Source organism: Saccoglossus kowalevskii, chromosome 18, assembly GCF_978046115.1.
Source record: "Saccoglossus kowalevskii chromosome 18, keSacKowa6.1, whole genome shotgun sequence".
In the NCBI taxonomy this organism is placed as follows: Eukaryota; Metazoa; Hemichordata; class Enteropneusta; family Harrimaniidae; genus Saccoglossus; species Saccoglossus kowalevskii.
In genome coordinates, this window is record NC_140658.1 from 1,377,569 (window position 1) to 1,405,175 (window position 27,607).

General features: G+C 37.4%; 1 protein-coding gene across 1 annotated transcript in view; it reads left to right on the forward strand.

Moving 5' to 3' along the window:
- The window catches only part of LOC144355686 (regulator of telomere elongation helicase 1-like), a 161,618-nt gene that overhangs the window by 76,240 nt on the left and 57,771 nt on the right, over positions 1-27,607 (forward strand). Inside the window, exons 19-25 of the mRNA XM_085493295.1 lie at positions 5,824-5,909; positions 7,392-7,469; positions 7,573-7,650; positions 14,511-14,651; positions 15,138-15,253; positions 22,398-22,521; positions 22,832-23,027. Of these exons, the coding sequence (XP_085349421.1) occupies positions 5,824-5,909; positions 7,392-7,469; positions 7,573-7,650; positions 14,511-14,651; positions 15,138-15,253; positions 22,398-22,521; positions 22,832-23,027 (819 nt within the window). The remainder of the gene's footprint in view (positions 1-5,823; positions 5,910-7,391; positions 7,470-7,572; positions 7,651-14,510; positions 14,652-15,137; positions 15,254-22,397; positions 22,522-22,831; positions 23,028-27,607) is intronic.

The window sequence follows — 27,607 nt, forward strand, 5'->3', positions numbered from 1 at the left end:
CACAACGAAGGAAGTTTATCGGTAAATCAAACCTCGATCCAGAGATACATTTTCCTAATCAGCTATTTATTTTCTTACTGATTAAGTCAGGGATGCAGTTTTAATGTTTAGGTAGCACAATTAATCTCGATTTTGAGCAGGAAAATAAATAACAGGCTCCGACTGAAATGAATACATGTAGTAATGACGGCCATGTTTTTGCCTTGATATGTGGTATGCAAATTACCTGTATATGTGTGAAGCTATTAAGGAAGTGGTAAAACAAAGGATTAGGGGGGGGTCTATAGTGAGAGCGCCATTTATAGTATGGTGTTGGAATAACTTTGTTTATGAATAAGTCTATGCGTTCCTATGTTGGACAGTCAAATTGTTTCCGTCTGTGTGAGCAGGTCGATTCTCCTGTTAAATCGACTGAATTCCTTCCAAAAACTGAACGAAAGTGGTTATGGATGTTGTGGAACTCTTGGTATCGACGAAATCATGTTTGCGTGGAATTTAGTGACTGGCAGAAGTCCTTTCCGAAAGTTGTGTGGATCGAACGCCGAGGTTGCAGTCTGCTGTTGCCATTGTGTTGAACAAAACCGTGGTTGAACCTACCTGCAGTTCTGTAGCTCACTTGGTTTCACTGTTGGTTATTTCGTTCGTCGTGGTATTAACGCAAAACCATGAAGCTACAGTTTCATCCTTTGCGAGTTACCCAATTTTACCGAACTGAAATCAGGTCGGTCGTAACAGCTGTTTTTTTTTTTCATTATCTTTGCCTTAAGTTTCTACCTTTCTACTGCCGATGGGTCCCGAAACTATTTCATCTGTTATTTTGATCGTGAAATCGATCAATTTCGGACCATCGCCCTCAAAATAATTGATGAAATAGTTTCGGGACCCATCGATAGTAGAAAGGTAGAAACTTAAGGCGACAATAATGAAAATAAAACGGCTGTTACGACCCAACCTGATTTCAGTTCAGACTATTTTAAAATGGTCATTCTTCTTCAAAACCGGTAGCCTGAATGCTTTAATACTTGGTGTGTATGTACCTTGTGTTGACATCTACTAGATTTGTTCATCCCATGGCCATATCATTAATTCTCTAATTTTGGCAAATATTTTTCTCATTTTTGGTTAAAAATGGAATTTCAACTGACCACTATTTCCAATGCGTTGGTGTTATGCATACAATGTACATGTGTTTATTATTCCATTGACAACTTTGTGTGGTTATTTGGCGATATTTCATTTAAAAGTACAAATGTAAATGAAAAGTTGTGGCATATACAACACTAATCTTTTGTACAATAGCCGTTGAGCAACAGGCCATTGGCCTATTTTTAATTAGCTAAATGTCTTTCACTGCATACAGTAAATCTTGTTTATTAAAAATATAACTACATTATGTTAATTAGTATGCAAATTAATATGCAAAGTAGCTACAGCCTGAGACTATTTTCTGGGGAGAACACAAGAAATAAAAAAAAAATAGGAACAGAAGATAATGCATTCACAATAAAAACTGACTAAACTAAATTTGTTCAAATGCTACAACAGTACTTGGATCAACACAATAATTATGACTTTTTGACTCCCGTGTGCAAAGCACAAAAAGGGAGTCTTTGCAGTTAGTGTGTCTGTCTGTGTGTCTGTCTGTGTGTCTGTCTGTCTGTCTGTCTGTCTGTCTGTCTGTCTGTGTGTGTGTGTGTGTGTGTGTGTGTGTGTGTGTGTGTGTGTGTGTGTGTGTGTGTCTGTTCCATCGACATCTCAAGAACCAATGTTCAGATTTCAATGAAACTTGGTATATAGCTTGTCTGGGGCAATGCGCGGATTTGATTAGTTTTTGGTTGACATCCATGCATATTATTTATCTAGTGTCACTGAGCTAAGCTTAGAGATATATAACAATTCTTGTATTTTTTTGTTACTCAAAAAATCTTTAGTTCAACAGATACTACCGGTAATCTCTAGAATCACTCAGATTACGCACTATAAGTGCTATATAATTTGTCACCATTCGAACAAAGTTTGAAAACGGGGACTTATAATTCGGTCTTTGTGTGTACATCAGTGCATCCATTCGTCATATTTCAGAATCCTTCGGACCTTTTCCGTTCTTTCTTTGCATGTGTCTAGTACTTTATGTGGGACATATGCACCTGCAGTGGTTTTGTGATTTGATTAAAAATGGCCGACTGGCAGTTTTCATTCAAATTTGGTACATAGATTATACATGTTAGGATACATAACCTCCGACCGTCCATGTATTCGTGTGTGTGTGTTCAGAATTTTTTGGACCGATTCCGTTCATTCTTTGCATGTGCCTAGTACTTTATGTGGGACATATGCACATGTACGTGTAGTTATTTAGTTATTCGATTCAAAATGGCCAACTGGCAGCCATCTTGTTTTTTGAAAATGTTGTATTTTGGACATGCTTGGTCAGTTTTCATTCAAACTTACATAGATTATACATGTTAGGATACATTTCCATGACAATTTCTTGCACAATTGGATCAAAGATGGCCGATTGGCAGGCGTCTGACTTTTTGGCCTTACTACTATATTTTCAAGATTTATGTACCATTTTCATTCGTATTTGGCACATACATGTCAGTTTGTTTCATAATCAGATCAAAGATGGCTGAATAACGGATGTTTTTATCCCATGTATCAATTTCATTGATATTTAGCATGTCATGAATGGACGTTTTACACTTATAAACTGACGAACTATCCCCCCTGCAGTTCTTTTAATTTTATGATGTAGATGGGCAATGTAATTCACAGATAAATCACCATTGTTTGACAACCCCTGCCATGTGAATTTAAATTAGAAGCATGACAAACAGTAGTAAATTGTATTCTATGCATTATTTTGATCAGATATTTATTAAAACTGCAAATTTGAGGACACTGCCTGCAGATTCATGAGATGTATGGTAATGTAATTTTAGTGCCTCATTCCCATCCTCAGACTTGCATTTTTTCAAACATACTTTAAACAATTTTAGCAATTTTTTTTATTATTAAAACTGCAAATTTGAGGACACTGCCTTCACCATATTATTCAACACAAGAAGGCGATTGACTTGTACAGAGGGTCTATATTCCACTTTAGTCCAGAACTAACAATTACAAAGAGTTGCAATTGCTGTTTTCTCTATCCCAGCTATTTTACTAGTAAAAATGCTGAAATCTGAGTTTTAATGACATCTCGCAAGAGAACTGGCATAACGTATTGCGCATGCGCCAGTCTAACCACTGAGATAATCAGTGTCGTTTTTGTCTGAGGATATTGTATTTCGGAACTGTATCTTTCTTTGTCGTCAGTTTCAAAGGTAAGAAACTGTGCTTATGGTATTTATTATGAACTTTGATTTATCCTTTTGTGTCCTGGCTTTGGTGAGAAACTAGTGATTGCGCAGTGTCACACTTTGCCAGAAAAAACAGTCCTGCTATTATTGTAAGAACTGGTTATGAAATCTGTAAATCGAATTGGAATTATGTTTGGCATATAAAATACTGGAATAATAAAAACGTAAAAGTTTAGAAAACACTGATCGTGATTCTGTAATGCTATTTCCGGTGTTCATTGGCACTTGCTAGCAGATTGAAAGAAAGTGTGAAACTTGGTTTTGTGACGACATATTAGACTAGAATTATCGCGAAAACACAAGTCAAGTTCGGTCAACAGTGACTGCTTGAAAGCAATGATGAAATTGAGAAGTACTGTAATTCAATATGAATGAATCTATCATCACTTTTAAATTACCTTTGAAGTAAATGTGATACCCGAGTGCCAGAGAAATTACTGTACCTGTGACCGATACCCGGACCTATTGCTGTTGAAGTTTAATGGTAAATCGAACCTCTGTCAACAGAGACACATTTTCCCAATCAGCTATTTATTTCCGTACTGATTAAGTCAGGGTGGCAATTTCAATGTTTAGCTACCATAATTTATAACCATTATGAAAAGGAAAGATGGATAGTTCTTAACGGCGGTTATGTTTTTATTTTTGACAATGCAGAATGCAAATTACCAGCATGCACGTTAAGCTATTAAGGGAGCAGTGAAACAAGATTAGGGAGGGGGTCAAATTCATGTAATCCTCAATTTTAATGATGTTGAGTTAATAGTCATAATTTTTTTTTTTAAAACTCCAAATATTATTTTATATAATTGTAAACAGTTAACAATATTAACTAATATATTTTTGGCAATATATCCCATTTTAATTATCTAAATTTGTTTCACTGTATACAGTAAATCTTTATTTAAAAAATACAACTACAATATGTTAATTAGTATGCAAATTAGTATGCAAATTATCAGCTCATCTGAGACAATGCAATCCAGTTCAAAGGAAATTTGACATACACTTAGACTACATGATCACTACCTCTGTTGATTAGTTTTTTATGCACTTCTATCTGCATTTATATTTTTTATGTATTTTTCTCAATAGTATTTTTTTATTTCTTTAGATTGCTTGGCATCTATTTGGTTCAGCTCAAGTGAAATTTTCTGCAAATCCCTGGTCAGATTTTAATGACATTGAAAACACAAGTACTCTGGCTTTTTGCACATTCTTAATATTTTATTTTTGCAGAATCCCGTAAATATTAATTTGACAACTTTGTAGAGTGGAAACAGACTGTTGAATTAGTTCATCCTAGACTTTGGTAGAACATGTTTAAAATAGTACAGTGTGAACTGCAATTTCTTTCTGGCTGGTATAAAAATATTAAGTAATATTTTTTCGTACTAAAAAGACTCAAATATCTTTTTTAATTAAATTTAACAGCCAATGGGAGCACATATGCTACAACCTCTGCTTACTTTGGACTAAATGTTTTTTTTGTAGGTGCAGAGCCAGAATTTTTTCTCAGAAAGCAAAGCCACTGGAACTGCATGTATTACAAAAACATACCGGTACTATTCGCTGCGTGTCTGACAATTGTATAAAGTTTCACAGGTCCTCTTTTTTTACTTTGACAAGTACTGTTAACCAAAGCATAAATATGTGTTTCTCTGTACATAACATTTCACACAATTTGTTAATATTAATGTATGATAATAAAAATTTAATAATATTTTTCTGGATTTTTGCACTTTATTTGTATCATTGTCATATGAGAAGTACTCTTGTCCTTATTAGAGATATTGAAATTAATCCAAAGCCACAAACTAGTTTATCCAAACAGACACAACACTGACTCTACATATTTGCAGATCTGATTTGTATACTTTCTTGTCATTTTACCTGTTGTACTGGTTTGGTGATATCTGGTTTTCTTGCTGAGAATAATGCTGACCTGGATGGAGAGTGCTATAAACTTGAAAATGCCATAGAAATCATGTTTGCCAATTTATGTCCATGTAACTTTAGAATGACAACCAGCTTTAGAATGACAAGGCTGTGTCATTCATGACTTGTTATTACTTGCTCTGTATGTACAGTGAATACATTTTACTCAGATTTATGAATGCAGTTTCTTGTGCATGTACATGTACCAGGTATACATGTATGAGACATAGTTGGGTTGCATTTGTGTACTCTGCGATTTTGGACTTGGGTCAATGGAAGTTTTCAGTTCCTGGTACAATATTAGATTAGGGCAAATCACTTTATGATGAGTTGTACCCATATAGAGTACATATTAATTCACCTGCAAATGTTCCATGTATTTTTCAACTTCAGTATTTTATAATAAAATGATGGGGGCTGTGACATTCATGTCTTGTTTGCTTCAAATTTATGTTTTCAGCTGACATGGAAGGCAGACAACAATATTGTCTGATATACATTCTGATTATTTTGTTTTCAGTGAACTATTCAAGAACAGTACCTAATGGTTTACTGGTGTTTTTTCCATCTTACGTTGTGATGAATCAGTGTCTAGAGATGTGGCAGGTACACAATTAACTACTAATCATTCCATGGGAACATCCTATGCAAATGAATCATTACATGTGGACATCCTATACAAACAAATCATTACATGTGGACATCCTATGAAAATGAATCATTACATGTGGACATCCTATGAAAACGAATCATTACATGTGGACATCCTATGCAAACGAATCATTACATGTGGACATCCTATGCAAATGAATCATTACATGTGGACATCCTATGCAAATAAATCATTACATGTGGACATCCTATGCAAATGAATCATTACATGTGGACATCCTATGCAAATGAATTATTACATGTGGACATCCTATGCAAATGAATCATTACATGTGGACATCCTATGCAAATGAATCATTACATGTGGACATCCTATGCAAATAAATTATTACATGTGGACATCCTATGCGAATGAATCATTACATGTGGACATCCTATGCAAATAAATTATTACATGTGGACATCCTATGCAAATGAATCATTACATGTGGACATCCTATGCAAATGAATTATTACATGTGGACATCCTATGCAAATGAATCATTACATGTGGACATCCTATGCAAATGAATCATTACATGTGGACATCCTATGCAAATGAATCATTACATGTGGACATCCTATGCAAATGAATCATTACATGTGGACATCCTATGCAAATGAATCATTACATGTGGACATCCTATGCAAATGAATTATTACATGTGGACATCCTATGCAAATGAATTATTACATGTGGACATCCTATGCAAATGAATCATTACATGTGGACATCCTATGCAAATGAATCATTACATGTGGACATCCTATGCAAATGAATTATTACATGTGGACATCCTATGCAAATGAATCATTACATGTGGACATCCTATGCAAATAAATTATTACTTGGATGTTTTATTATTACTTATTATTATGCATCTGTCACCGTAACGCCATAAGTTACAGCGTGCCATAATTTTGCAGTATTTTACGATGTATTTTCATCCTACCATATTAGAAAATAAGAATTCCAAATATGGAATATTTACGCGCATAATAATAATAAAAACAAACATGGCTGCCACAAGAGTTGTTCTAAACATTTTGGATTTCTGCATTACATGTATCCTTGGAATGAAAAGATGTTTAATAATAAGGTTATTACGAGACGGTGATCATTGACAGTACGCCGCGCATCGATCTCTGCTGTACCGACCAATACTTCAGCTGTTCTCGTGCATACTTTGAGGTATTCTTGTAATAACCTCATGTTGTATGGATGGGTACAAATAGAATAACATGTATTTTTTGTTATTATCATTGTCAACTCTTGGAACTTGGAAATGCTATCATTGCATAATCTTGATTCAATTTAATTTTTGGGGTTGACTCATATATTTTTGGAGATTATTAGGCTTGATGCAAATAAATCAATACATTCTCTCTGTACAGGAAACTAATTATAATATTATATCATTTTGTGCTTACTTGTAGGAGTCTGGTATTACTAGTAGAATATCACAATATAAGGCAATGTTTGTGGAACCAAAAAACAAAGCACAGTTTAATGAAGTGAGTGATCTTGTCTACCCAGGGCCATGAGTGTCTGTTTTGGGTTTGTTTTCAGGTTATCTTAGATATTTTTGTTTATCCAGAGCTTTGTTTTGTTTTTTAGACTATGCAGGAATTCTATGATAAAATCAATGATACAAGTCACAATGGTGCTGCCTTCTTCGCTGTCTGTAGAGGTAAGGTATGTATCAATCATACAAGTCACAATGGTACTGTCTTTGCTGTCTGTAAAGGTAAGGCATGTATCAATCATACAAGTCACAATGGTACTGTCTTTGCTGTCTGTAAAGGTAAGGTACAGTACAGTTCTCGCGGAAGCTTTGGCTTTTGTGGCATCATTGTGGCGTACGCATTCCTTCATTGTCGCCTCAGCATTGCATCATTGTAGCATCAGCTTCACATCATTAAAAATTGAAGCTGTGTTCGCTTCGCTATTTTGTGGCATCATCGTGGCCTCAGCTTTGCAGTCTCATGGCATCAACATGGCATCAGCTTCAACTTATTGTGACATGAGTATGACCTCATTATTTGCACGCAGAAGGGCAGTAGACAAAAACATGTACAGAAGTTCGATATGTAATCGATTTGAAATTCAAGGCAAAGAAAATGATATGATCAAGAGTAAAATGACATTTTAAAAAGATATCTTGTTTAATTATTTTAGTGTTGCGAGTATTGGGCACCAAAAACTTTACGAAGTACATTACAATCGGCAACGTGACGAGTTTCATATTGACTGGAAGGAAAATCGTGAAAAATTCAAATCACACGATGCAATCGTCGTTCTGATACAACACAATTCGCTGTATACGAAGTGAAACTGTTCTTGTTATAAAATTACTCTTTTTTCGCTCATTTTATTTGCTGCTAGAAGAGCAGATTCAGATTCCTCATTTCGGTGGTATTTTTCTGTGTTTCGTTTAGTTTTAGCCTACCCCATGCCCAAACTACTAAAACATGCAATACACACTTACGCCGCCGGGTGCGTCGGCATCGTCGCTAGTCATCTTGATACAAAGTTCCAAAACAAGTGCGTACATTTCCAACATATGATTGGATGGTTGTGGTGGCGTCGGTCTGGTAAAATTTGACAACCAATTCTCAAAATTAAGTCACGATCAGTGATCTGAGCTCGATCTATACGTACTTTAAAAGTATTCTCACAAACATATTTTCGAATGAAAACGAGCCACATGCCCTGTAAAAAATCGAATAGCGCTTGACATGCAGGAATAATTTATTGGGCTTCAGAAAAAAAAACGTGTCCATTTAGTGTGGCCGTAAATATTTGGTGACCAGCCGATGAACAATTTGAAAATCATGATTCTCACGGAAGTCCTTCGATACTGAAAATCATCGACCCCAGTCTGGTTTACCTTATTTCCCAACTTGCAAAACTGATTTGTATTTCAGCCCTGTTTTTTTTCTTTCTTTTTTTGAACTGAGGTCAAATCCCATCCGTTTGTCAAAATATACCAATGTTTTTCAGTGAATAATTGCGAAGCCTGTCACAGCACAAAAAAAACTTTGTGAATCGACGATGGAGATTGGATGGTACGACGACCCTTCAATTTGCGTTAAATATGTTTTGTTACAACATCATTGATTGGCTGAGAGTCACCTGATCGGAGCACGACCTGGGTCACAGAACCATATTTGTCCGTATTATCAACAGGACTTTGCGAGAAAACCACACCCACATTTTCAACCATTTTAGTGCGGAAGTTGCCAACAAATGTCGAAAACTGATGAATTTTATGAATTCGAATAAAATAAAGCTAGCGAATTATAAGACTGTTTAATAATATATTCCCCGATGCTCTTCGATTTTTTTATTTCAAGGTGAGAAATGGATACTAGTAGTTGAAGTTTCATTGATTTCAAGGCGTCTATTTAACTGCGACAACTCTACGCTCTGTTGTAGTTTCGCGAGGTAAAACAAAAATACAATAAATAGTACTTGTTTAATTATTTGGTTGTACAGCCCGCAAATTACGGGACATGATCCCCATGAATTGCGATAAATAAATGCTGATTGTGTTGAATGACGGACGTCGGGACCGTTTGGATAAAGAAATTACGGTCGGTAGACATTTCAAACAAATGAAATTATTAACGAAAGACGAGATTTTTCTTGGTATTTACGATCATACGGTCATACCAAATATATACAAAATTGACTCGGACAAATACACAAAGAGGTGTAATAGTAGGTCATTTTTATTTTAGCCGTAGAAATATTTTCTTTCACTCAGTCCACGTCCATGCATGGGAATTCTATTTAGCTTCCTGGTCCTTCGGCTTGTCTTCTGCTTGGGGGGGAAACAACAATAATTATACAAATCGTAAACTCAACACAATCAGAAAAAGAAACCCAGACAACCATGTTGTACTTCTGTTGAATACATTTTGTAGCAGTGCATCACGTCGGAATATTGTCTAAAATAAAATATTCAATCCCAGCCAAATCGAGGTCAAAGGGTCAGATTGCGTGCATATAATTATAGATAGTTAAAACAAAAAGTATTTGAACTTTTGACGGTTGTTCAACATCTATGCAAGGTTTAAATACTAAACTAGCAACCGTGATCTATGAAAACCAGAAAATTTTTAGTAGTCCGAATTTTTGCACGGTCGAAAATAAAACGGAAATTGACCGGTCAAAAGCGGAAGCGGTCAAGAGGTTTGGGGGAAATGAGTACAGTACTTCTTTGTTTGATGAAGCGATGCTGATGCCACATTGTCGCCATAATGAGGCCACAATGAAGCGAAGCGATAATCGCCTAACTTTTTAATGTCGCGACATTGATGCGACGATGAAGCCATAACAATGCCATAACGATGCGATGCTGAAGCGAAGCTGACGCTGAAGTGAAGCCAAAGCTTCCGCGAGAACTGTACTGTATGTATCAATCATACAAGTCACAATGGTACTGTCTTCTTTGCTGTCTGTAGAGGTAAGGTATGTATCAATCATACAAGTCACAATGGTACTGTCTTCTTTGCTGTCTGTAGAGGTAAGGTATGTATCAATCATACAAGTCACAATGGTACTGTCTTCTTTGCTGTCTGTAGAGGTAAGGTATGTATCAATCATACAAGTCACAGTGGTACTGTCTTCTTTGCTGTCTGTAGAGGTAAGGTATGTATCAATCATACAAGTCACAATGGTACTGTCTTTGCTGTCTGTAAAGGTAAGGTATGTATCAATCATACAAGTCACAATGGTACCGTCTTCTTTGCTGTCTGTAGAGGTAAGGTATGTATCAATCATACAAGTCACAGTGGTACTGTCTTCTTTGCTGTCTGTAGAGGTAAGGTATGTATCAATCATACAAGTCACAATGGTACTGTCTTTGCTGTCTGTAAAGGTAAGGTATGTATCAATCATACAAGTCACAATGGTACCGTCTTCTTTGCTGTCTGTAGAGGTAAGGTATGTATCAATCATACAAGTCACAGTGGTACTGTCTTCTTTGCTGTCTGTAAAGGTAAGGTATGTATCAATCATACAAGTCACAATGGTACTGTCTTTGCTGTCTGTAAAGGTAAGGTATGTATCAATCATACAAGTCACAATGGTACTGTCTTCTTTGCTGTCTGTAGAGGTAAGGTATGTATCAATCATACAAGTCACAGTGGTACTGTCTTCTTTGCTGTCTGTAAAGGTAAGGTATGTATCAATGGTACAAGTCACAATGGTACTGTCGTCTTTGCTGTCTGTAGAGGTAAGGTATGTATCAATCATACAAGTCACAATGGTACTGTCTTTGCTGTCTGTAAAGGTAAGGTATGTATCAATCATACAAGTCACAATGGTACCGTCTTCTTTGCTGTCTGTAGAGGTAAGGTATGTATCAATCATACAAGTCACAGTGGTACTGTCTTCTTTGCTGTCTGTAGAGGTAAGGTATGTATCAATCATACAAGTCACAATGGTACTGTCTTTGCTGTCTGTAAAGGTAAGGTATGTATCAATCATACAAGTCACAATGGTACCGTCTTCTTTGCTGTCTGTAGAGGTAAGGTGTGTATCAATCATACAAGTCACAATGGTACTGTTTTTGCTGTCTGTAAAGGTAAGGTATGTATCAATCATACAAGTCACAATGGTACTGTCTTCTTTGCTGTCTGTAGAGGTAAGGTATGTATCAATCATACAAGTCACAATGGTACTGTCTTTGCTGTCTGTAAAGGTAAGGTATGTATCAATCATACAAGTCACAGTGGTACTGTCTTCTTTGCTGTCTGTAGAGGTAAGGTATGTATCAATCATACAAGTCACAATGGTACTGTCTTCTTTGCTGTCTGTAGAGGTAAGGTATGTATCAATCATACAAGTCACAGTGGTACTGTCTTCTTTGCTGTCTGTAGAGGTAAGGTATGTATCAATCATACAAGTCACAATGGTACTGTCTTCTTTGCTGTCTGTAGAGGTAAGGTATGTATCAATCATACAAGTCACAGTGGTACTGTCTTCTTTGCTGTCTGTAGAGGTAAGGTATGTATCAATCATACAAGTCACAGTGGTACTGTCTTCTTTGCTGTCTGTAAAGGTAAGGTATGTATCAATCATACAAGTCACAGTGGTACTGTCTTCTTTGCTGTCTGTAGAGGTAAGGTATGTATCAATCATACAAGTCACAATGGTACTGTCTTTGCTGTCTGTAAAGGTAAGGTATGTATCAATCATACAAGTCACAGTGGTACTGTCTTCTTTGCTGTCTGTAAAGGTAAGGTATGTATCAATGATACAAGTCACAATGGTACTGTCTTCTTTGCTGTCTGTAGAGGTAAGGTATGTATCAATCATACAAGTCACAATGGTATTGTCTTTGCTGTCTGTAAAGGTAAGGTATGTATCAATCATACAAGTCACAATGGTACCGTCTTCTTTGCTGTCTGTAGAGGTAAGGTATGTATCAATCATACAAGTCACAGTGGTACTGTCTTCTTTGCTGTCTGTAAAGGTAAGGTATGTATCAATCATACAAGTCACAATGGTACTGTCTTTGCTGTCTGTAAAGGTAAGGTATGTATCAATCATACAAGTCACAATGGTACTGTCTTTGCTGTCTGTAAAGGTAAGGCATGTATCAATCATACAAGTCACAGTGGTACTGTCTTCTTTGCTGTCTGTAGAGGTAAGGTATGTATCAATCATACAAGTCACAGTGGTACTGTCTTCTTTGCTGTCTGTAAAGGTAAGGTATGTATCAATCATGCAAGTCACAATGGTACTGTCTTCTTTGCTGTCTGTAGAGGTAAGGTATGTATCAATCATACAAGTCACAATGGTACTGTCTTCTTTGCTGTCTGTAGAGGTAAGGTATGTATCAATCATACAAGTCACAATGGTGCTGTCTTGTTTGCTGTCTGTAGAGGTAAGGTATGTATCAATCATACAAGTCACAATGGTACTGTCTTCTTTGCTGTCTGTAGAGGTAAGGTATGTATCAATCATACAAGTCACAATGGTACTGTCTTCTTTGCTGTCTGTAGAGGTAAGGTATGTATCAATGGTACAAGTCACAATGGTACTGTCTTCTTTGCTGTCTGTAAAGGTAAGGTATGTATCAATCATACAAGTCACAATGGTGCTGTCTTGTTTGCTGTCTGTAGAGGTAAGGTATGTATCAATCATACAAGTCACAATGGTACTGTCTTCTTTGCTGTCTGTAGAGGTAAGGTATGTATCAATCATACAAGTCACAATGGTACTGTCTTCTTTGCTGTCTGTAGAGGTAAGGTATGTATCAATCATACAAGTCACAATGGTGCTGTCTTGTTTGCTGTCTGTAGAGGTAAGGTATGTATCAATCATACAAGTCACAATGGTACTTTTTTCTTTGCTGTCTGTAAAGGTAAGGTATGTATCAATCATACAAGTCACAATGGTGCTGTCTTGTTTGCTGTCTGTAGAGGTAAGGTATGTATCAATCATACAAGTCACAATGGTACTGTTTTCTTTGCTGTCTGTAAAGGTAAGGTATGTATCAATCATACAAGTCACAGTGGTACTGTCTTCTTTGCTGTCTGTAGAGGTAAGGTATGTATCAATCATACAAGTCACAATGGTACTGTCTTTGCTGTCTGTAAAGGTAAGGTATGTATCAATCATACAAGTCACAGTGGTACTGTCTTTGCTGTCTGTAAAGGTATAGTATGTATCAATCATACAAGTCACAGTGGTACTGTCTTCTTTGCTGTCTGTAAAGGTAAGGTATGTATCAATCATACAAGTCACAGTGGTACTGTCTTTGCTGTCTGTAAAGGTAAGGTATGTATCAATCATACAAGTCACAATGGTACTGTCTTTGCTGTCTGTAAAGGTAAGGTATGTATCAATCATACAAGTCACAATGGTACTGTCTTTGCTGTCTGTAAAGGTAAGGTATGTATCAATCATACAAGTCACAATGGTACTGTCTTTGCTGTCTGTAAAGGTAAGGTATGTATCAATCATACAAGTCACAATGGTACTGTCTTTGCTGTCTGTAAAGGTAAGGTATGTATCAATCATACAAGTCACAGTGGTACTGTCTTTGCTGTCTGTAAAGGTAAGGTATGTATCAATCATACAAGTCACAATGGTACTGTCTTTGCTGTCTGTAAAGGTATAGTATGTATCAATCATACAAGTCACAGTGGTACTGTCTTCTTTGCTGTCTGTAGAGGTAAGGTATGTATCAATCATACAAGTCACAATGGTACTGTCTTTGCTGTCTGTAAAGGTAAGGTATGTATCAATCATACAAGTCACAATGGTACTGTCTTTTTTGCTGTCTGTAGAGGTAAGGTATGTATCAATCATACAAGTCACAATGGTGCTGTCTTCTTTGCTGTCTGTAGAGGTAAGGTATGTATCAATCATACAAGTCACAGTGGTACTGTCTTCTTTGCTGTCTGTAGAGGTAAGGTATGTATCATGGTTAATTAAAGGTTTATTGGTCTGATTGTCACATGCATGGATATACAAGTTGTATGCCCTTACCTTATAAAATGTTGATATATAATTCATAAATATATGTTTTATACCAGGTTTCTGAAGGTTTAGATTTTGCTGATATCAATGGACGTGCTGTGGTCATCACTGGTTTGCCCTTTCCTCCCAGGATGGATGCTAAAGTCAACTTGAAAATGAAATTTCTGGACGAAGTAAAATCCAAAACACCTCAGGAGGTATTGTTTTATCTTCATTGTATAAACATAATGTCAATTTGATTTGATTGACATAAATGTACACATAAAAAATTAAATTCCATCTATGATGATTTGACCCTTGACCCTTTTAGTGTCATTCAGCTTCTGTCACCTTTTGCAAGATAAATCCTCATAAACTATCTCATGTGAACTTCAGATTTGTTTATTTCATGATAATATCTTCATTTATCTAATTTTGATGAATATTATCAAATTTTTGTTGAAAGCAGCAAATCCGATTGCTTTGATACTATACATATTCATTTTCTAATGATATCTTCAGTTCTTTAATTGTAATGTGCATTGCTAACAGCGGAGCTATCTCAGCCAACAGGCTGCTTGTTACACAATGCCTATCATTATGCAAGAAATGTTCAAATGCTTTTAATACATGCATTAAAAGTTGATTTGAATCAGCAAACATTCATAGGACCACATAATTCTAATTTGTTGTTTTTTCACAAGAGTTTGAGTGGAAGACAATGGTACTGTCAGCAAGCCTACAGAGCTGTCAACCAAGCTATTGGTCGAGTAATAAGGCACAAAGAAGACTATGGTGCTATTATACTGTGTGATAATAGGTATTGAATGTTTGTAGTCAACTGACCATCTATATCAGCCAGGTGCACCATATCACATCACTAACCATAGCCACTGAATACCATCTATTATCAGCCAGGTACACCATATCACATCACTAATCATAGCCACTGAATACCATCTATATCAGCCAGGTGCACCATATCACATTACTAACCATAGCCACTGAATACCATCTATATCAGCCAGGTGCACCATATCACATCACTAACCATAGCCACTGAATACCATCTATATCAGCCAGGTGCACCATATCACATCACTAACCATAGCCACTGAATACCATCTATATCAGCCAGGTGCACCATATCACATCGCTAACCATAACCATTGAATACCATCTAGATCAGCCAGGGGCACCATATCACATCACTAACCATAGCCACTGAATACCATCTATATCAGCCAGGTGCACCATATCACATCACTAACCATAGCCACTGAATCCCATCTATATCAGCCAGGTGCACCATATCACATCACTAACCATAGCCACTGAATACCATCTATATCAGCCAGATGCACCATATCACATCACTAACCATAGCCACTGAATACTCTCTGTATCAGCCAGGTGCACCATATCACATCACTAAACATAGCCATTGAATACCATCTATTATCAGCCAGGTGCACCATATCACATCACTAACCATAGCCACTGAATACCATCTATATCAGCCAGGTGCACCATATCACATCACTAACCATAGCCACTGAATACCATCTATATCAGCCAGGTGCACCATATCACATCACTAATCATAGCCACTGAATACTCTCTGTATCAGCCAGGTGCACCATATCACATCACTAAACATAGCCATTGAATACCATCTATTATCAGCCAGGTGCACCATATCACATCACTAACCATAGCCATTGAATACCATCTATTATCAGCCAGGTGCACCATATCACATCACTAACCATAGCCACTGAATACCATCTATGTCAGCCAGGTGCACCATATCACATCACTAACCATAGCCACTGAATACCATCTATATCAGCCAGGTGCACCATATCACATATCTAACCATAACCATTGAATACCATCTATATCAGCCAGGTGCACCATATCACATCACTAATCATAGCCACTGAATACCATCTTTATCAGCCAGGTGCACCATATCACATATCTAACCATAGCCACTGAATACCATCTATATCAGCCAGGTGCACCATATCACATCACTAATCATGGCCACTAAACACCATCTATATCAGCCAGGTGCACCATATCACATCACTAATCATAGCCACTGAATACCATCTATTATCAGCCAGGTGCATCATATCACATCACTTATCATAGCCACTGAATACCATCTATTATCAGCCAGGTACACCATATCACATCACTAATCATAGCCACTGAATACCATCTATATCAGCCAGGTGCACCATATCACATCACTAACCATAACCACTGAATACCATCTATATCAGCCAGGTGCACCATATCACATCACTAACCATAGCCACTGAATACCATCTATATCAGTCAGGTGCACCATATCACATCACTAACCATAGCCACTGAATACCATCTATATCAGCCAGGTGCACCATATCACATCACTAACCATAGCCATTGAATACCATCTAGATCAGCCAATGGCACCATATCACATCACTAACCATAGCCACTGAATACCATCTATGTCAACCAGGTGCACCATATCACATCACTAACCATAGCCACTGAATACCATCTATATCAGCCAGGTGCACCATATCACATCACTAACCATAGTCACTGAATACCATTCATATCAGCCAGGTGCACCATATCACATCACTAACCATAGCCACTGAATACTCTCTGTATCAGCCAGGTGCACCATATCACATCACTAACCATAGCCACTGAATACCATCTATATCAGTCAGGTGCACCATATCACATCACTAACCATAGCCACTGAATACCATCTATATCAGCCAGGTGCACCATATCACATCACTAACCATAGCCATTGAATACCATCTAGATCAGCCAATGGCACCATATCACATCACTAACCATAGCCACTGAATACCATCTATGTCAACCAGGTGCACCATATCACATCACTAACCATAGCCACTGAATACCATCTATATCAGCCAGGTGCACCATATCACATCACTAACCATAGTCACTGAATACCATCTATATCAGCCAGGTGCACCATATCACATCACTAACCATAGCCACTGAATACTCTCTGTATCAGCCAGGTGCACCATATCACATCACTAACCATAGCCACTGAATACCATCTATATCAGCCAGGTGCACCATATCACATCACTAACCATAGCCACTGAATACCATCTATATCAGCCAGGTGCACCATATCACATCACTAACCATAGCCACTGAATACCATCTATATCTGCCTGGTGCACCATATCACATCACTAACCATAGCCACTGAATACCATCTATAACCGCCAGGTGCACCATATCACATCACTAACCATAGCCACTGAATACCATCTATATCAGCCAGGTGCACCATATCACATCACTAACCATAGCCACTGAATACCATCTATATCAGCCAGGTGTTCCATATCACATCACTAACCATAGCCACTGAATACCATCTATGTCAGCCAGGTGCACCATATCACATCACTAACCATAGCCACTGAATACCATCTATATCAGCCAGGTGCACCATATCACATCACTAATCATAGCCACTGAATACCATCTATTATCAGCCAGGTGCACCATGTCACATCACTAACCATAGCCACTGAATTCCATCTACTATCAGCCAGGTGCACCATATCACATCACTAACCATAGCCACTGAATACCATCTATATCGGCCAGGTGCACCATATCACATCACTAACCATAGCCACTGAACACCATCTATATCAGCCAGGTGCACCATATCACATCACTAATCATAGCCACTGAATACCATCTATATCAGCCAGGTGCACCATATCACATCACTAACCATAGCCACTGAATACCATCTATAACCGCCAGGTGCACCATATCACATCACTAACCATAGCCACTGAATACCATCTATATCAGCCAGGTGAACCATATCACATCACTAACCATAGCCACTGAATACCATCTATATCCGCCAGGTGTACCATATCACATCACTAACCATAGCCACTGAATACCATCTATGTCAGCCAGGTGCACCATATCACATCACTAACCATAGCCACTGAATACCATCTATATCAGCCAGGTGCACCATATCACATCACTAATCATAGCCACTGAATACCATCTATTATCAGCCAGGTGCACCATGTCACATCACTAACCATAGCCACTGAATTCCATTTACTATCAGCCAGGTGCACCATATCACATCACTAACCATAGCCACTGAATACCATCTATATCGGCCAGGTGCACCATATCACATCACTAACCATAGCCACTGAACACCATCTATATCAGCCAGGTGCACCATATCACATCACTAATCATAGCCACTGAATACCATCTATATCAGCCAGGTGCACCATATCACATCACTAACCATAGCCACTGAATACCATCTATATCTGCCTGGTGCACCATATCACATCACTAACCATAGCCACTGAATACCATCTATAACTGCCAGGTGCACCATATCACATCACTAACCATAGCCACTGAATACCATCTATATCAGCCAGGTGCACCATATCACATCACTAACCATAGCCACTGAATACCATCTATATCAGCCAGGTGTACCATATCACATCACTAACCATAGCCACTGAATACCATCTATGTCAGCCAGGTGCACCATATCACATCACTAACCATAGCCACTGAATACCATCTATATCAGCCAGGTGCACCATATCACATCACTAATCATAGCCACTGAATACCATCTATTATCAGCCAGGTGCACCATGTCACATCACTAACCATAGCCACTGAATTCCATCTACTATCAGCCAGGTGCACCATATCACATCACTAACCATAGCCACTGAATACCATCTATATCGGCCAGGTGCACCATATCACATCACTAACCATAGCCACTGAACACCATCTATATCAGCCAGGTGCACCATATCACATCACTAACCATAGCCACTGAATGCCATCTATATCAGCCAGGTGCACCATATCACATCACTAATCATAGCCACTGAATACCATCTATATCAGCCAGGTGCACCATGTCCCCTCGCTAACCATAGCCACTGAATGCCATCTATATCAGCCAGGTGCACCATATCACATCACTAATCATAGGCACTGAATGCCATCTATATCAGCCAGGTGCACCATATCACATCACTAACCATAGCCACTGAATACCATCTATTATCAGCCAGGTGCGCCATATCACATCACTAACCATAGCCACTGAATACCATCTATATCAGCCAGATGCACCATATCATATCACTAATCATAGCCACTGAATGCCATCTATATCAGCCAGGTGCACCATATCACATCACTAACCATAGCCACTGAATACCATCTATATCAGCCAGGTGCGCCATATCACATCACTAACCATAGCCACTGAATACCATCTATATCAGCCAGATGCACCATATCACATCACTAACCATAGCCACTGAATACCATCTATATCAGCCAGGTGCACCATATCACATCACTAACCATAGCCACTGAATACCATCTATATCAGCCAGGTGTACCATATCACATCACTAACCATAGCCACTGAATACCATCTATGTCAGCCAGGTGCACCATATCACATCACTAACCATAGCCACTGAATACCATCTATATCAGCCAGGTGCACCATATCACATCACTAATCATAGCCACTGAATACCATCTATTATCAGCCAGGTGCACCATGTCACATCACTAACCATAGCCACTGAATTCCATCTACTATCAGCCAGGTGCACCATATCACATCACTAACCATAGCCACTGAATACCATCTATATCGGCCAGGTGCACCATATCACATCACTAACCATAGCCACTGAACACCATCTATATCAGCCAGGTGCACCATATCACATCACTAATCATAGCCACTGAATACCATCTATATCAGCCAGGTGCACCATATCACATCACTAACCATAGCCACTGAATACCATCTATAACCGCCAGGTGCACCATATCACATCACTAACCATAGCCACTGAATACCATCTATATCAGCCAGGTGAACCATATCACATCACTAACCATAGCCACTGAATACCATCTATATCAGCCAGGTGTACCATATCACATCACTAACCATAGCCACTGAATACCATCTATGTCAGCCAGGTGCACCATATCACATCACTAACCATAGCCACTGAATACCATCTATATCAGCCAGGTGCACCATATCACATCACTAATCATAGCCACTGAATACCATCTATTATCAGCCAGGTGCACCATGTCACATCACTAACCATAGCCACTGAATTCCATTTACTATCAGCCAGGTGCACCATATCACATCACTAACCATAGCCACTGAATACCATCTATATCGGCCAGGTGCACCATATCACATCACTAACCATAGCCACTGAACACCATCTATATCAGCCAGGTGCACCATATCACATCACTAATCATAGCCACTGAATACCATCTATATCAGCCAGGTGCACCATATCACATCACTAACCATAGCCACTGAATACCATCTATATCTGCCTGGTGCACCATATCACATCACTAACCATAGCCACTGAATACCATCTATAACTGCCAGGTGCACCATATCACATCACTAACCATAGCCACTGAATACCATCTATATCAGCCAGGTGCACCATATCACATCACTAACCATAGCCACTGAATACCATCTATATCAGCCAGGTGTACCATATCACATCACTAACCATAGCCACTGAATACCATCTATGTCAGCCAGGTGCACCATATCACATCACTAACCATAGCCACTGAATACCATCTATATCAGCCAGGTGCACCATATCACATCACTAATCATAGCCACTGAATACCATCTATTATCAGCCAGGTGCACCATGTCACATCACTAACCATAGCCACTGAATTCCATCTACTATCAGCCAGGTGCACCATATCACATCACTAACCATAGCCACTGAATACCATCTATATCGGCCAGGTGCACCATATCACATCACTAACCATAGCCACTGAACACCATCTATATCAGCCAGGTGCACCATATCACATCACTAACCATAGCCACTGAATGCCATCTATATCAGCCAGGTGCACCATATCACATCACTAATCATAGCCACTGAATACCATCTATATCAGCCAGGTGCACCATGTCCCCTCGCTAACCATAGCCACTGAATGCCATCTATATCAGCCAGGTGCACCATATCACATCACTAATCATAGGCACTGAATGCCATCTATATCAGCCAGGTGCACCATATCACATCACTAACCATAGCCACTGAATACCATCTATTATCAGCCAGGTGCGCCATATCACATCACTAACCATAGCCACTGAATACCATCTATATCAGCCAGATGCACCATATCATATCACTAATCATAGCCACTGAATGCCATCTATATCAGCCAGGTGCACCATATCACATCACTAACCATAGCCACTGAATACCATCTATATCAGCCAGGTGCGCCATATCACATCACTAACCATAGCCACTGAATACCATCTATATCAGCCAGATGCACCATATCACATCACTAACCATAGCCACTGAATACTCTGTATCAGCCAGGTGCACCATATCACATCACTAACCATAGCCACTGAATACCATCTACTGTAGAATACTTTATTTTCGCTTGGAAATTAATTTTCGCTATTTTCGCTGAAGGGATGTTTCCGTGAAAATAAAATCCAGCGAATATACTTTTTTCCTATATTTCACATTAAACTCATCAAAAATCAGTGAAAATAAATTCCATACAAAACGCCCAAAAAGCCTTTTCAGCGAAAATTAATTCCAGCGAAAATAAAGTATTCCACAGTATATCAGCCAGGTGCACCATATCACATCACTAACCATAGTCACTGAATACCATCTATATCAACCAGGTGCACCATATCACATCATTGGCAATATTGCTAAACAACATAATCTAAATTTTATTGTGTTCTTTTATATTCATTTTTTAAACATTCAATGTTTACAACAAATTTGTAGGTTTGCTAAGAGTGATACAAAAGCACAACTACCATCTTGGGTTCGTCCTTACACCCAGACATATGAAAACTTTGGCATCCTAATGAGAGATTTAATCAACTTTTTTAGAACCACTGAGAGAATTGTAAGTATTCTTACGGATTGTTGAGGTTTCTGAGGCAACATGTTCGTTCTTCTGCAATAAACAATGCTACATAGGGCTAGTTAAAAAAACAGAACACAAAAATCAGACTTTCTATCATTACTCTTAGTTTTTTTATTAAATATTCTCTACATTTATTGTGTCTTAAGTGACTCTGCTTTCAACTAATAAGCTTTGCTGACATTACACCTTAAATATTATTATCACCAGTTTTTTGTTTCACACAATTTTTGTCTTTGTCAACTTTTTTCTCATGATGCTATACTTAATGCCATTCTATTACTTTTTGTAGATGCCAAAACCAAAGTTGAAAAGTAGAGAAAGTCACATGACTTGTGAAACTACATCATCTAAAGCATTACCAGTAGTGTCTAAGCCATTGGTGTCATCATTTACATCAGCATCTTCTTACTCCTCTCGAACAAAGTCTGTAGTCGACGATGCCAGTAATATTGTATCCCATGTACCCAGCCTGAGAAAACCAGAAAGTAAGTACTGTATGATTGGAATAACGTTATATTATACATCTGAAACTGAAAACAACATTAACATTGTCAGGAGCACTTTTAAATGTATTCATTATTTAGTAATTGTGCCTCACATTAACGTTGCATTCACAAAAGCGTTATCAAAGTGTGATAGAAATCATAGGACAAATCCATTTTGGGCTATTATCTTCTTTTATTAGTCCCCATTTGAGCGAAGTCTGAAAACGGGGACTATTAATTTGGGTTCCGTCTGTCCGTCTGTCCCTTTGACCAATCTTGTTCAAACTTGGCATACAGACAATGTATGATGACCTACATATGCACGCTAATTTTCGTTATGATTTGATTAAATATGGCTGACAGGCAGTCATTTTGTCCATCAAATTTGCTAAATTCCGATATTTAAACGTGTCCAGAACTGTTTCTCGAGCTAAACAGGGTGATTTCAATCAAATTTTGTATGGTGTTTATGCATATTGGGTTATGGGTGCACATCACTTTTTTTGGAAATTCAGTTCAAGATGGCTGACATAAGATATGGCCTGATTCAGTTCAATGTTTCTACATAGGTACTATACTTTAAGATAACACAACACCATGTTTTGTTTTGAGATTTGATCAAATTTGTTGAAATGGCGGCCAATTTGTTTAATATCTTAAAATCACATTCTGTAACGTGTTCGGAACTGTTTCTCAGGACTGAATAGGGCGATAGGGCGGTTACTTGTCATGTCAAGTTTTCACGTAGATACTATACTGACAGTAACACAATCTGTATCTGTGTTAGTGTTAAAAAACATTGATCTTTCATTTCTATATGTCACTTGTACTGGACATTTACATTGACTGCAGCTAATACTTAACGGGGACTATGCATTATCAATGGTTGTTTATTAATAAAAGCAAGAAAAAAAAATGTATAGTAATAAGGTTGTCATTAAAATACTGCAAAGTATACTCTCAGGCAGTGGAGGAACACATCATTCTCCGCTACTCATTGGTTGATATGGTTGTCATACTGCCTTTGTATATATTTTGCTGTATTCTCATAATAACCTCATAGTATAAAACATATACACCATTGTTATTCTCATAATAACTTCATAGTATAATACATATACACCATTGTTATTCTCATAATAACCTCATAGTATAATACATATACACCATTGTTATTCTTATAATAACCTCATAGTATAATACATCTACACCATTGTTATTTTCATAATAACCTCATAGTATAATACATATACACCATTGTTATTATCATAATAACCTCATAGTATAATACATATACACCATTGTTATTCTCATAATAACCGCATAGTATAATACATATACACCATTGTTATTCTCATAATAACCTCATAGTATACATTGTAATACAAATACACATTGTTATTCTCATAATAACTTCATAGTATAATACATATACACCATTGTTATTCTCATAATAACCTCATAGTATAATACATATACACCATTGTTATTCTCATAACCTCATAGTATAATACATATACACCATTGTTATTCTCATAACCTTATAGTATAATACATATACACCATTGTCATTCTCATAATAACCTCATAGTATAATACATATACACATTGTTATTCTCATAATAACCTCTAAGTATAATACATATACACCATTGTTATTCTCATAATAACCTCATAGTATAATACATATATACCATTGTTATTCTCATAATAACCTCATAGTATAATACATATACACCATTGTTATTTTCATAATAACTTCATAATATAATACATATACACCGTTGTTATTCTCATAATAACCTCATAGTATAATACATATACACCATTGTTATTCTCATAATAACCGCATAGTATAATACATATACACCATTGTTATTCTCATAATAACCTCATAGTATAATACAAATACACATTGTTATTCTCATAATAACCGCATAGTGTAATACATATACACCATTGTTATTCTCATAATAACCTCATAGTATAATACATATACACCATTGTTATTCTTATAATAACTTCATAGTATAATACATATACACCATTGTTATTCTCATAATAACCTCATAGTATAATACATATACACATTGTTATTCTCATAATAACTTCATAGTATAATACATATACACCATTGTTATTCTCATAATAACCTCATACAGTACTCATTTTGCCCAACCTCCCGCCCGCTTCCGGATTTCGATCGCTTTTTTTTTGCTCGCTTTGTTCAATTCGACCGCACAATTTCCGCTTTTTTTTCGACCGCACAAATCCGGAAGTATCCGCTCACGCAATCGCTCGCTTGCTCGCTCGCTCGCCTGACAGCGCAACCGCCCGCATTTACAGTTCATTACCTACTGTTTCATGTACAAGTGTATCATTTTTGTTTTTTATTATGTTAAAATAAGAATAAATACAATCAGAAATTTATAGAACGACTGTTGAAAAAATACGGTGGATCACACGGCCATATAAAATTGGTAATAATACATACGCGTAGTAATAATGTCCACCATAAACAAGATCAAACCAAACATGTGAAATCAAATACTGTAAAATGACTAATTTTCACTGGGTTTAAATTTCACTGATTTACCATTTCAGGCATATTCAGTGGGTTTTAAATTCACGGTTTCGTCATTTAGATAATGTGTTCTATGCTAAATTTTACATATTCACTGTGTTTTAATTTAGCGCATTTTTCCAGTCAGCGAAATAAGCTAAATTAAAACCCAGTGAATAATTACCCCCTTTACAGTACGACACTGACACAGACACAACTAATATGAAATAAAACCATTCTATTTTTGGTGGAGAGCGAAAAATGTCTACTGTAGAGTACAGTATTCGTTGAGTAACCGTGTGTAGGGTGATGGTTGTCATGCACGCATGGTTTGGGTTTAACACGGGTCAAGTTGTAGTTATGTTAAAATCCGTGGCACCTATAACAATTGAAGAATATCTGCAGGAATAGTAAGACTGTGAAAAAAAACGACTAATCGATTGTTATAGAATGACCGTAGTGTACAATTTGTCAAAACAAATACAATACTTGCAAATGTAATGTCGACCAGCGCCCGTCTTACTTGTCCGAAGTTGTCGAAGCCGACATCAATGGAGATCACATTTTTTAACAAGGCGGCTGGCAAGCGGACTAACACGTTACATAAACTTGTTGAATTACCATTATGGTTTTTATTTTTACGCCCAATGTCTCGTTATAAAATAAAGGATTCAAATTTTGCAGGGTATTCTGTTTTTTGCGAACTCTGGGCGAAATACTTTCATCAGCTGTACGTAGTTCACTTACAGCCAAAACAAAGTTAGCTTGGACATTAAGTTGTGAAACGCGACAAAACAAATGCTGCCAGTGATAGATAGATAAAAGAACAAAATAAACGCAATCAAAGGTGCCGACCACATGCTTTGTAAATAAATAGAACGCGTTGCTAAGAGGAATCGCACCTGCATCTCGTCGACGTCTCCGGTCATCAGCAGGGTTTGTCGCGTCTTAGAAAAATTGAAAGTTTCCCACATGCACTTCTCGTTCTTTGCTGCTAACTTTTTTGCACTCTAATATGGTGTTGTTTTTGTCTTTCTAAACATCGAGTTTATTTTTGACATTCAACGAGATCGCTTGAATTTTGAATTTGATGACGGTTCGAATTTATCCACTTTTACAGTGATCAACATTGCGTTCGAGTAGAGTTACTCGTAATTACAAGCCTGATTTACATTTTTCTTGCGGTGTTTTTTGTCAATGTATTAAATATAAGTGCTTTTGGAAATAACATAACATTATATTGCGCAAGTAAAAGAGTTTGGTGAGACTGTCACAACACGTTTTATTCATTTCCAACGCGCGTGGTCGGTGCCTCTGATTGCGTTTATTTTGTATTTTTGTTTTCAAAATGTATCACTGGCTGCGTTTGTTTTGTTTTCCTCAACAAATTAACTGTACCGAGATCTCTTTCATTTTTCGTCCAGCTGCTGCCAATCCAATAATTCGTCGCCGCATGTACTCAGACAAGCGATTAATCGTCACAGTCATTATACTAGTAGTTTAAGTCCAATTGATTTGTAGAAATTCAGCTATGCGATAATTATACATGTATGTGCAGTTTTGTTTTGCGCACCCAGACACGAGCAAAAGTTAACCAATAGATTTTCTGAACTACAGCATTCGTATTACTTATGCAAATTGAGTAAGGGTCATAGTGTGAGTTACGTTCGCAAATAACAAAGTGTCAAATTATTTTGAGTGCCGTTCGGAATAAATTTAGTCAAAATCACACACAGAAACACACACACAACACACAAATACTAGTACTCAATACATATCGTGATTGACCAGTTATATAGTTGAACTACACACAAGGACGTAAATATGTAAATACAGGTCACAGTTCGACTTGCATAGCAAACGTTACAATGTGTCAAGTGATTTGAAGGCGTCTTTGTTCCAACACAGAGAAGCAATAGGCGTTGTGTTTTGAATCGTCATTAAAACCTAAATTTATTACGAATAAAAACTTAAGTTTATACATACAATGTACGATCATTGTTACTCCAGCGGTCGG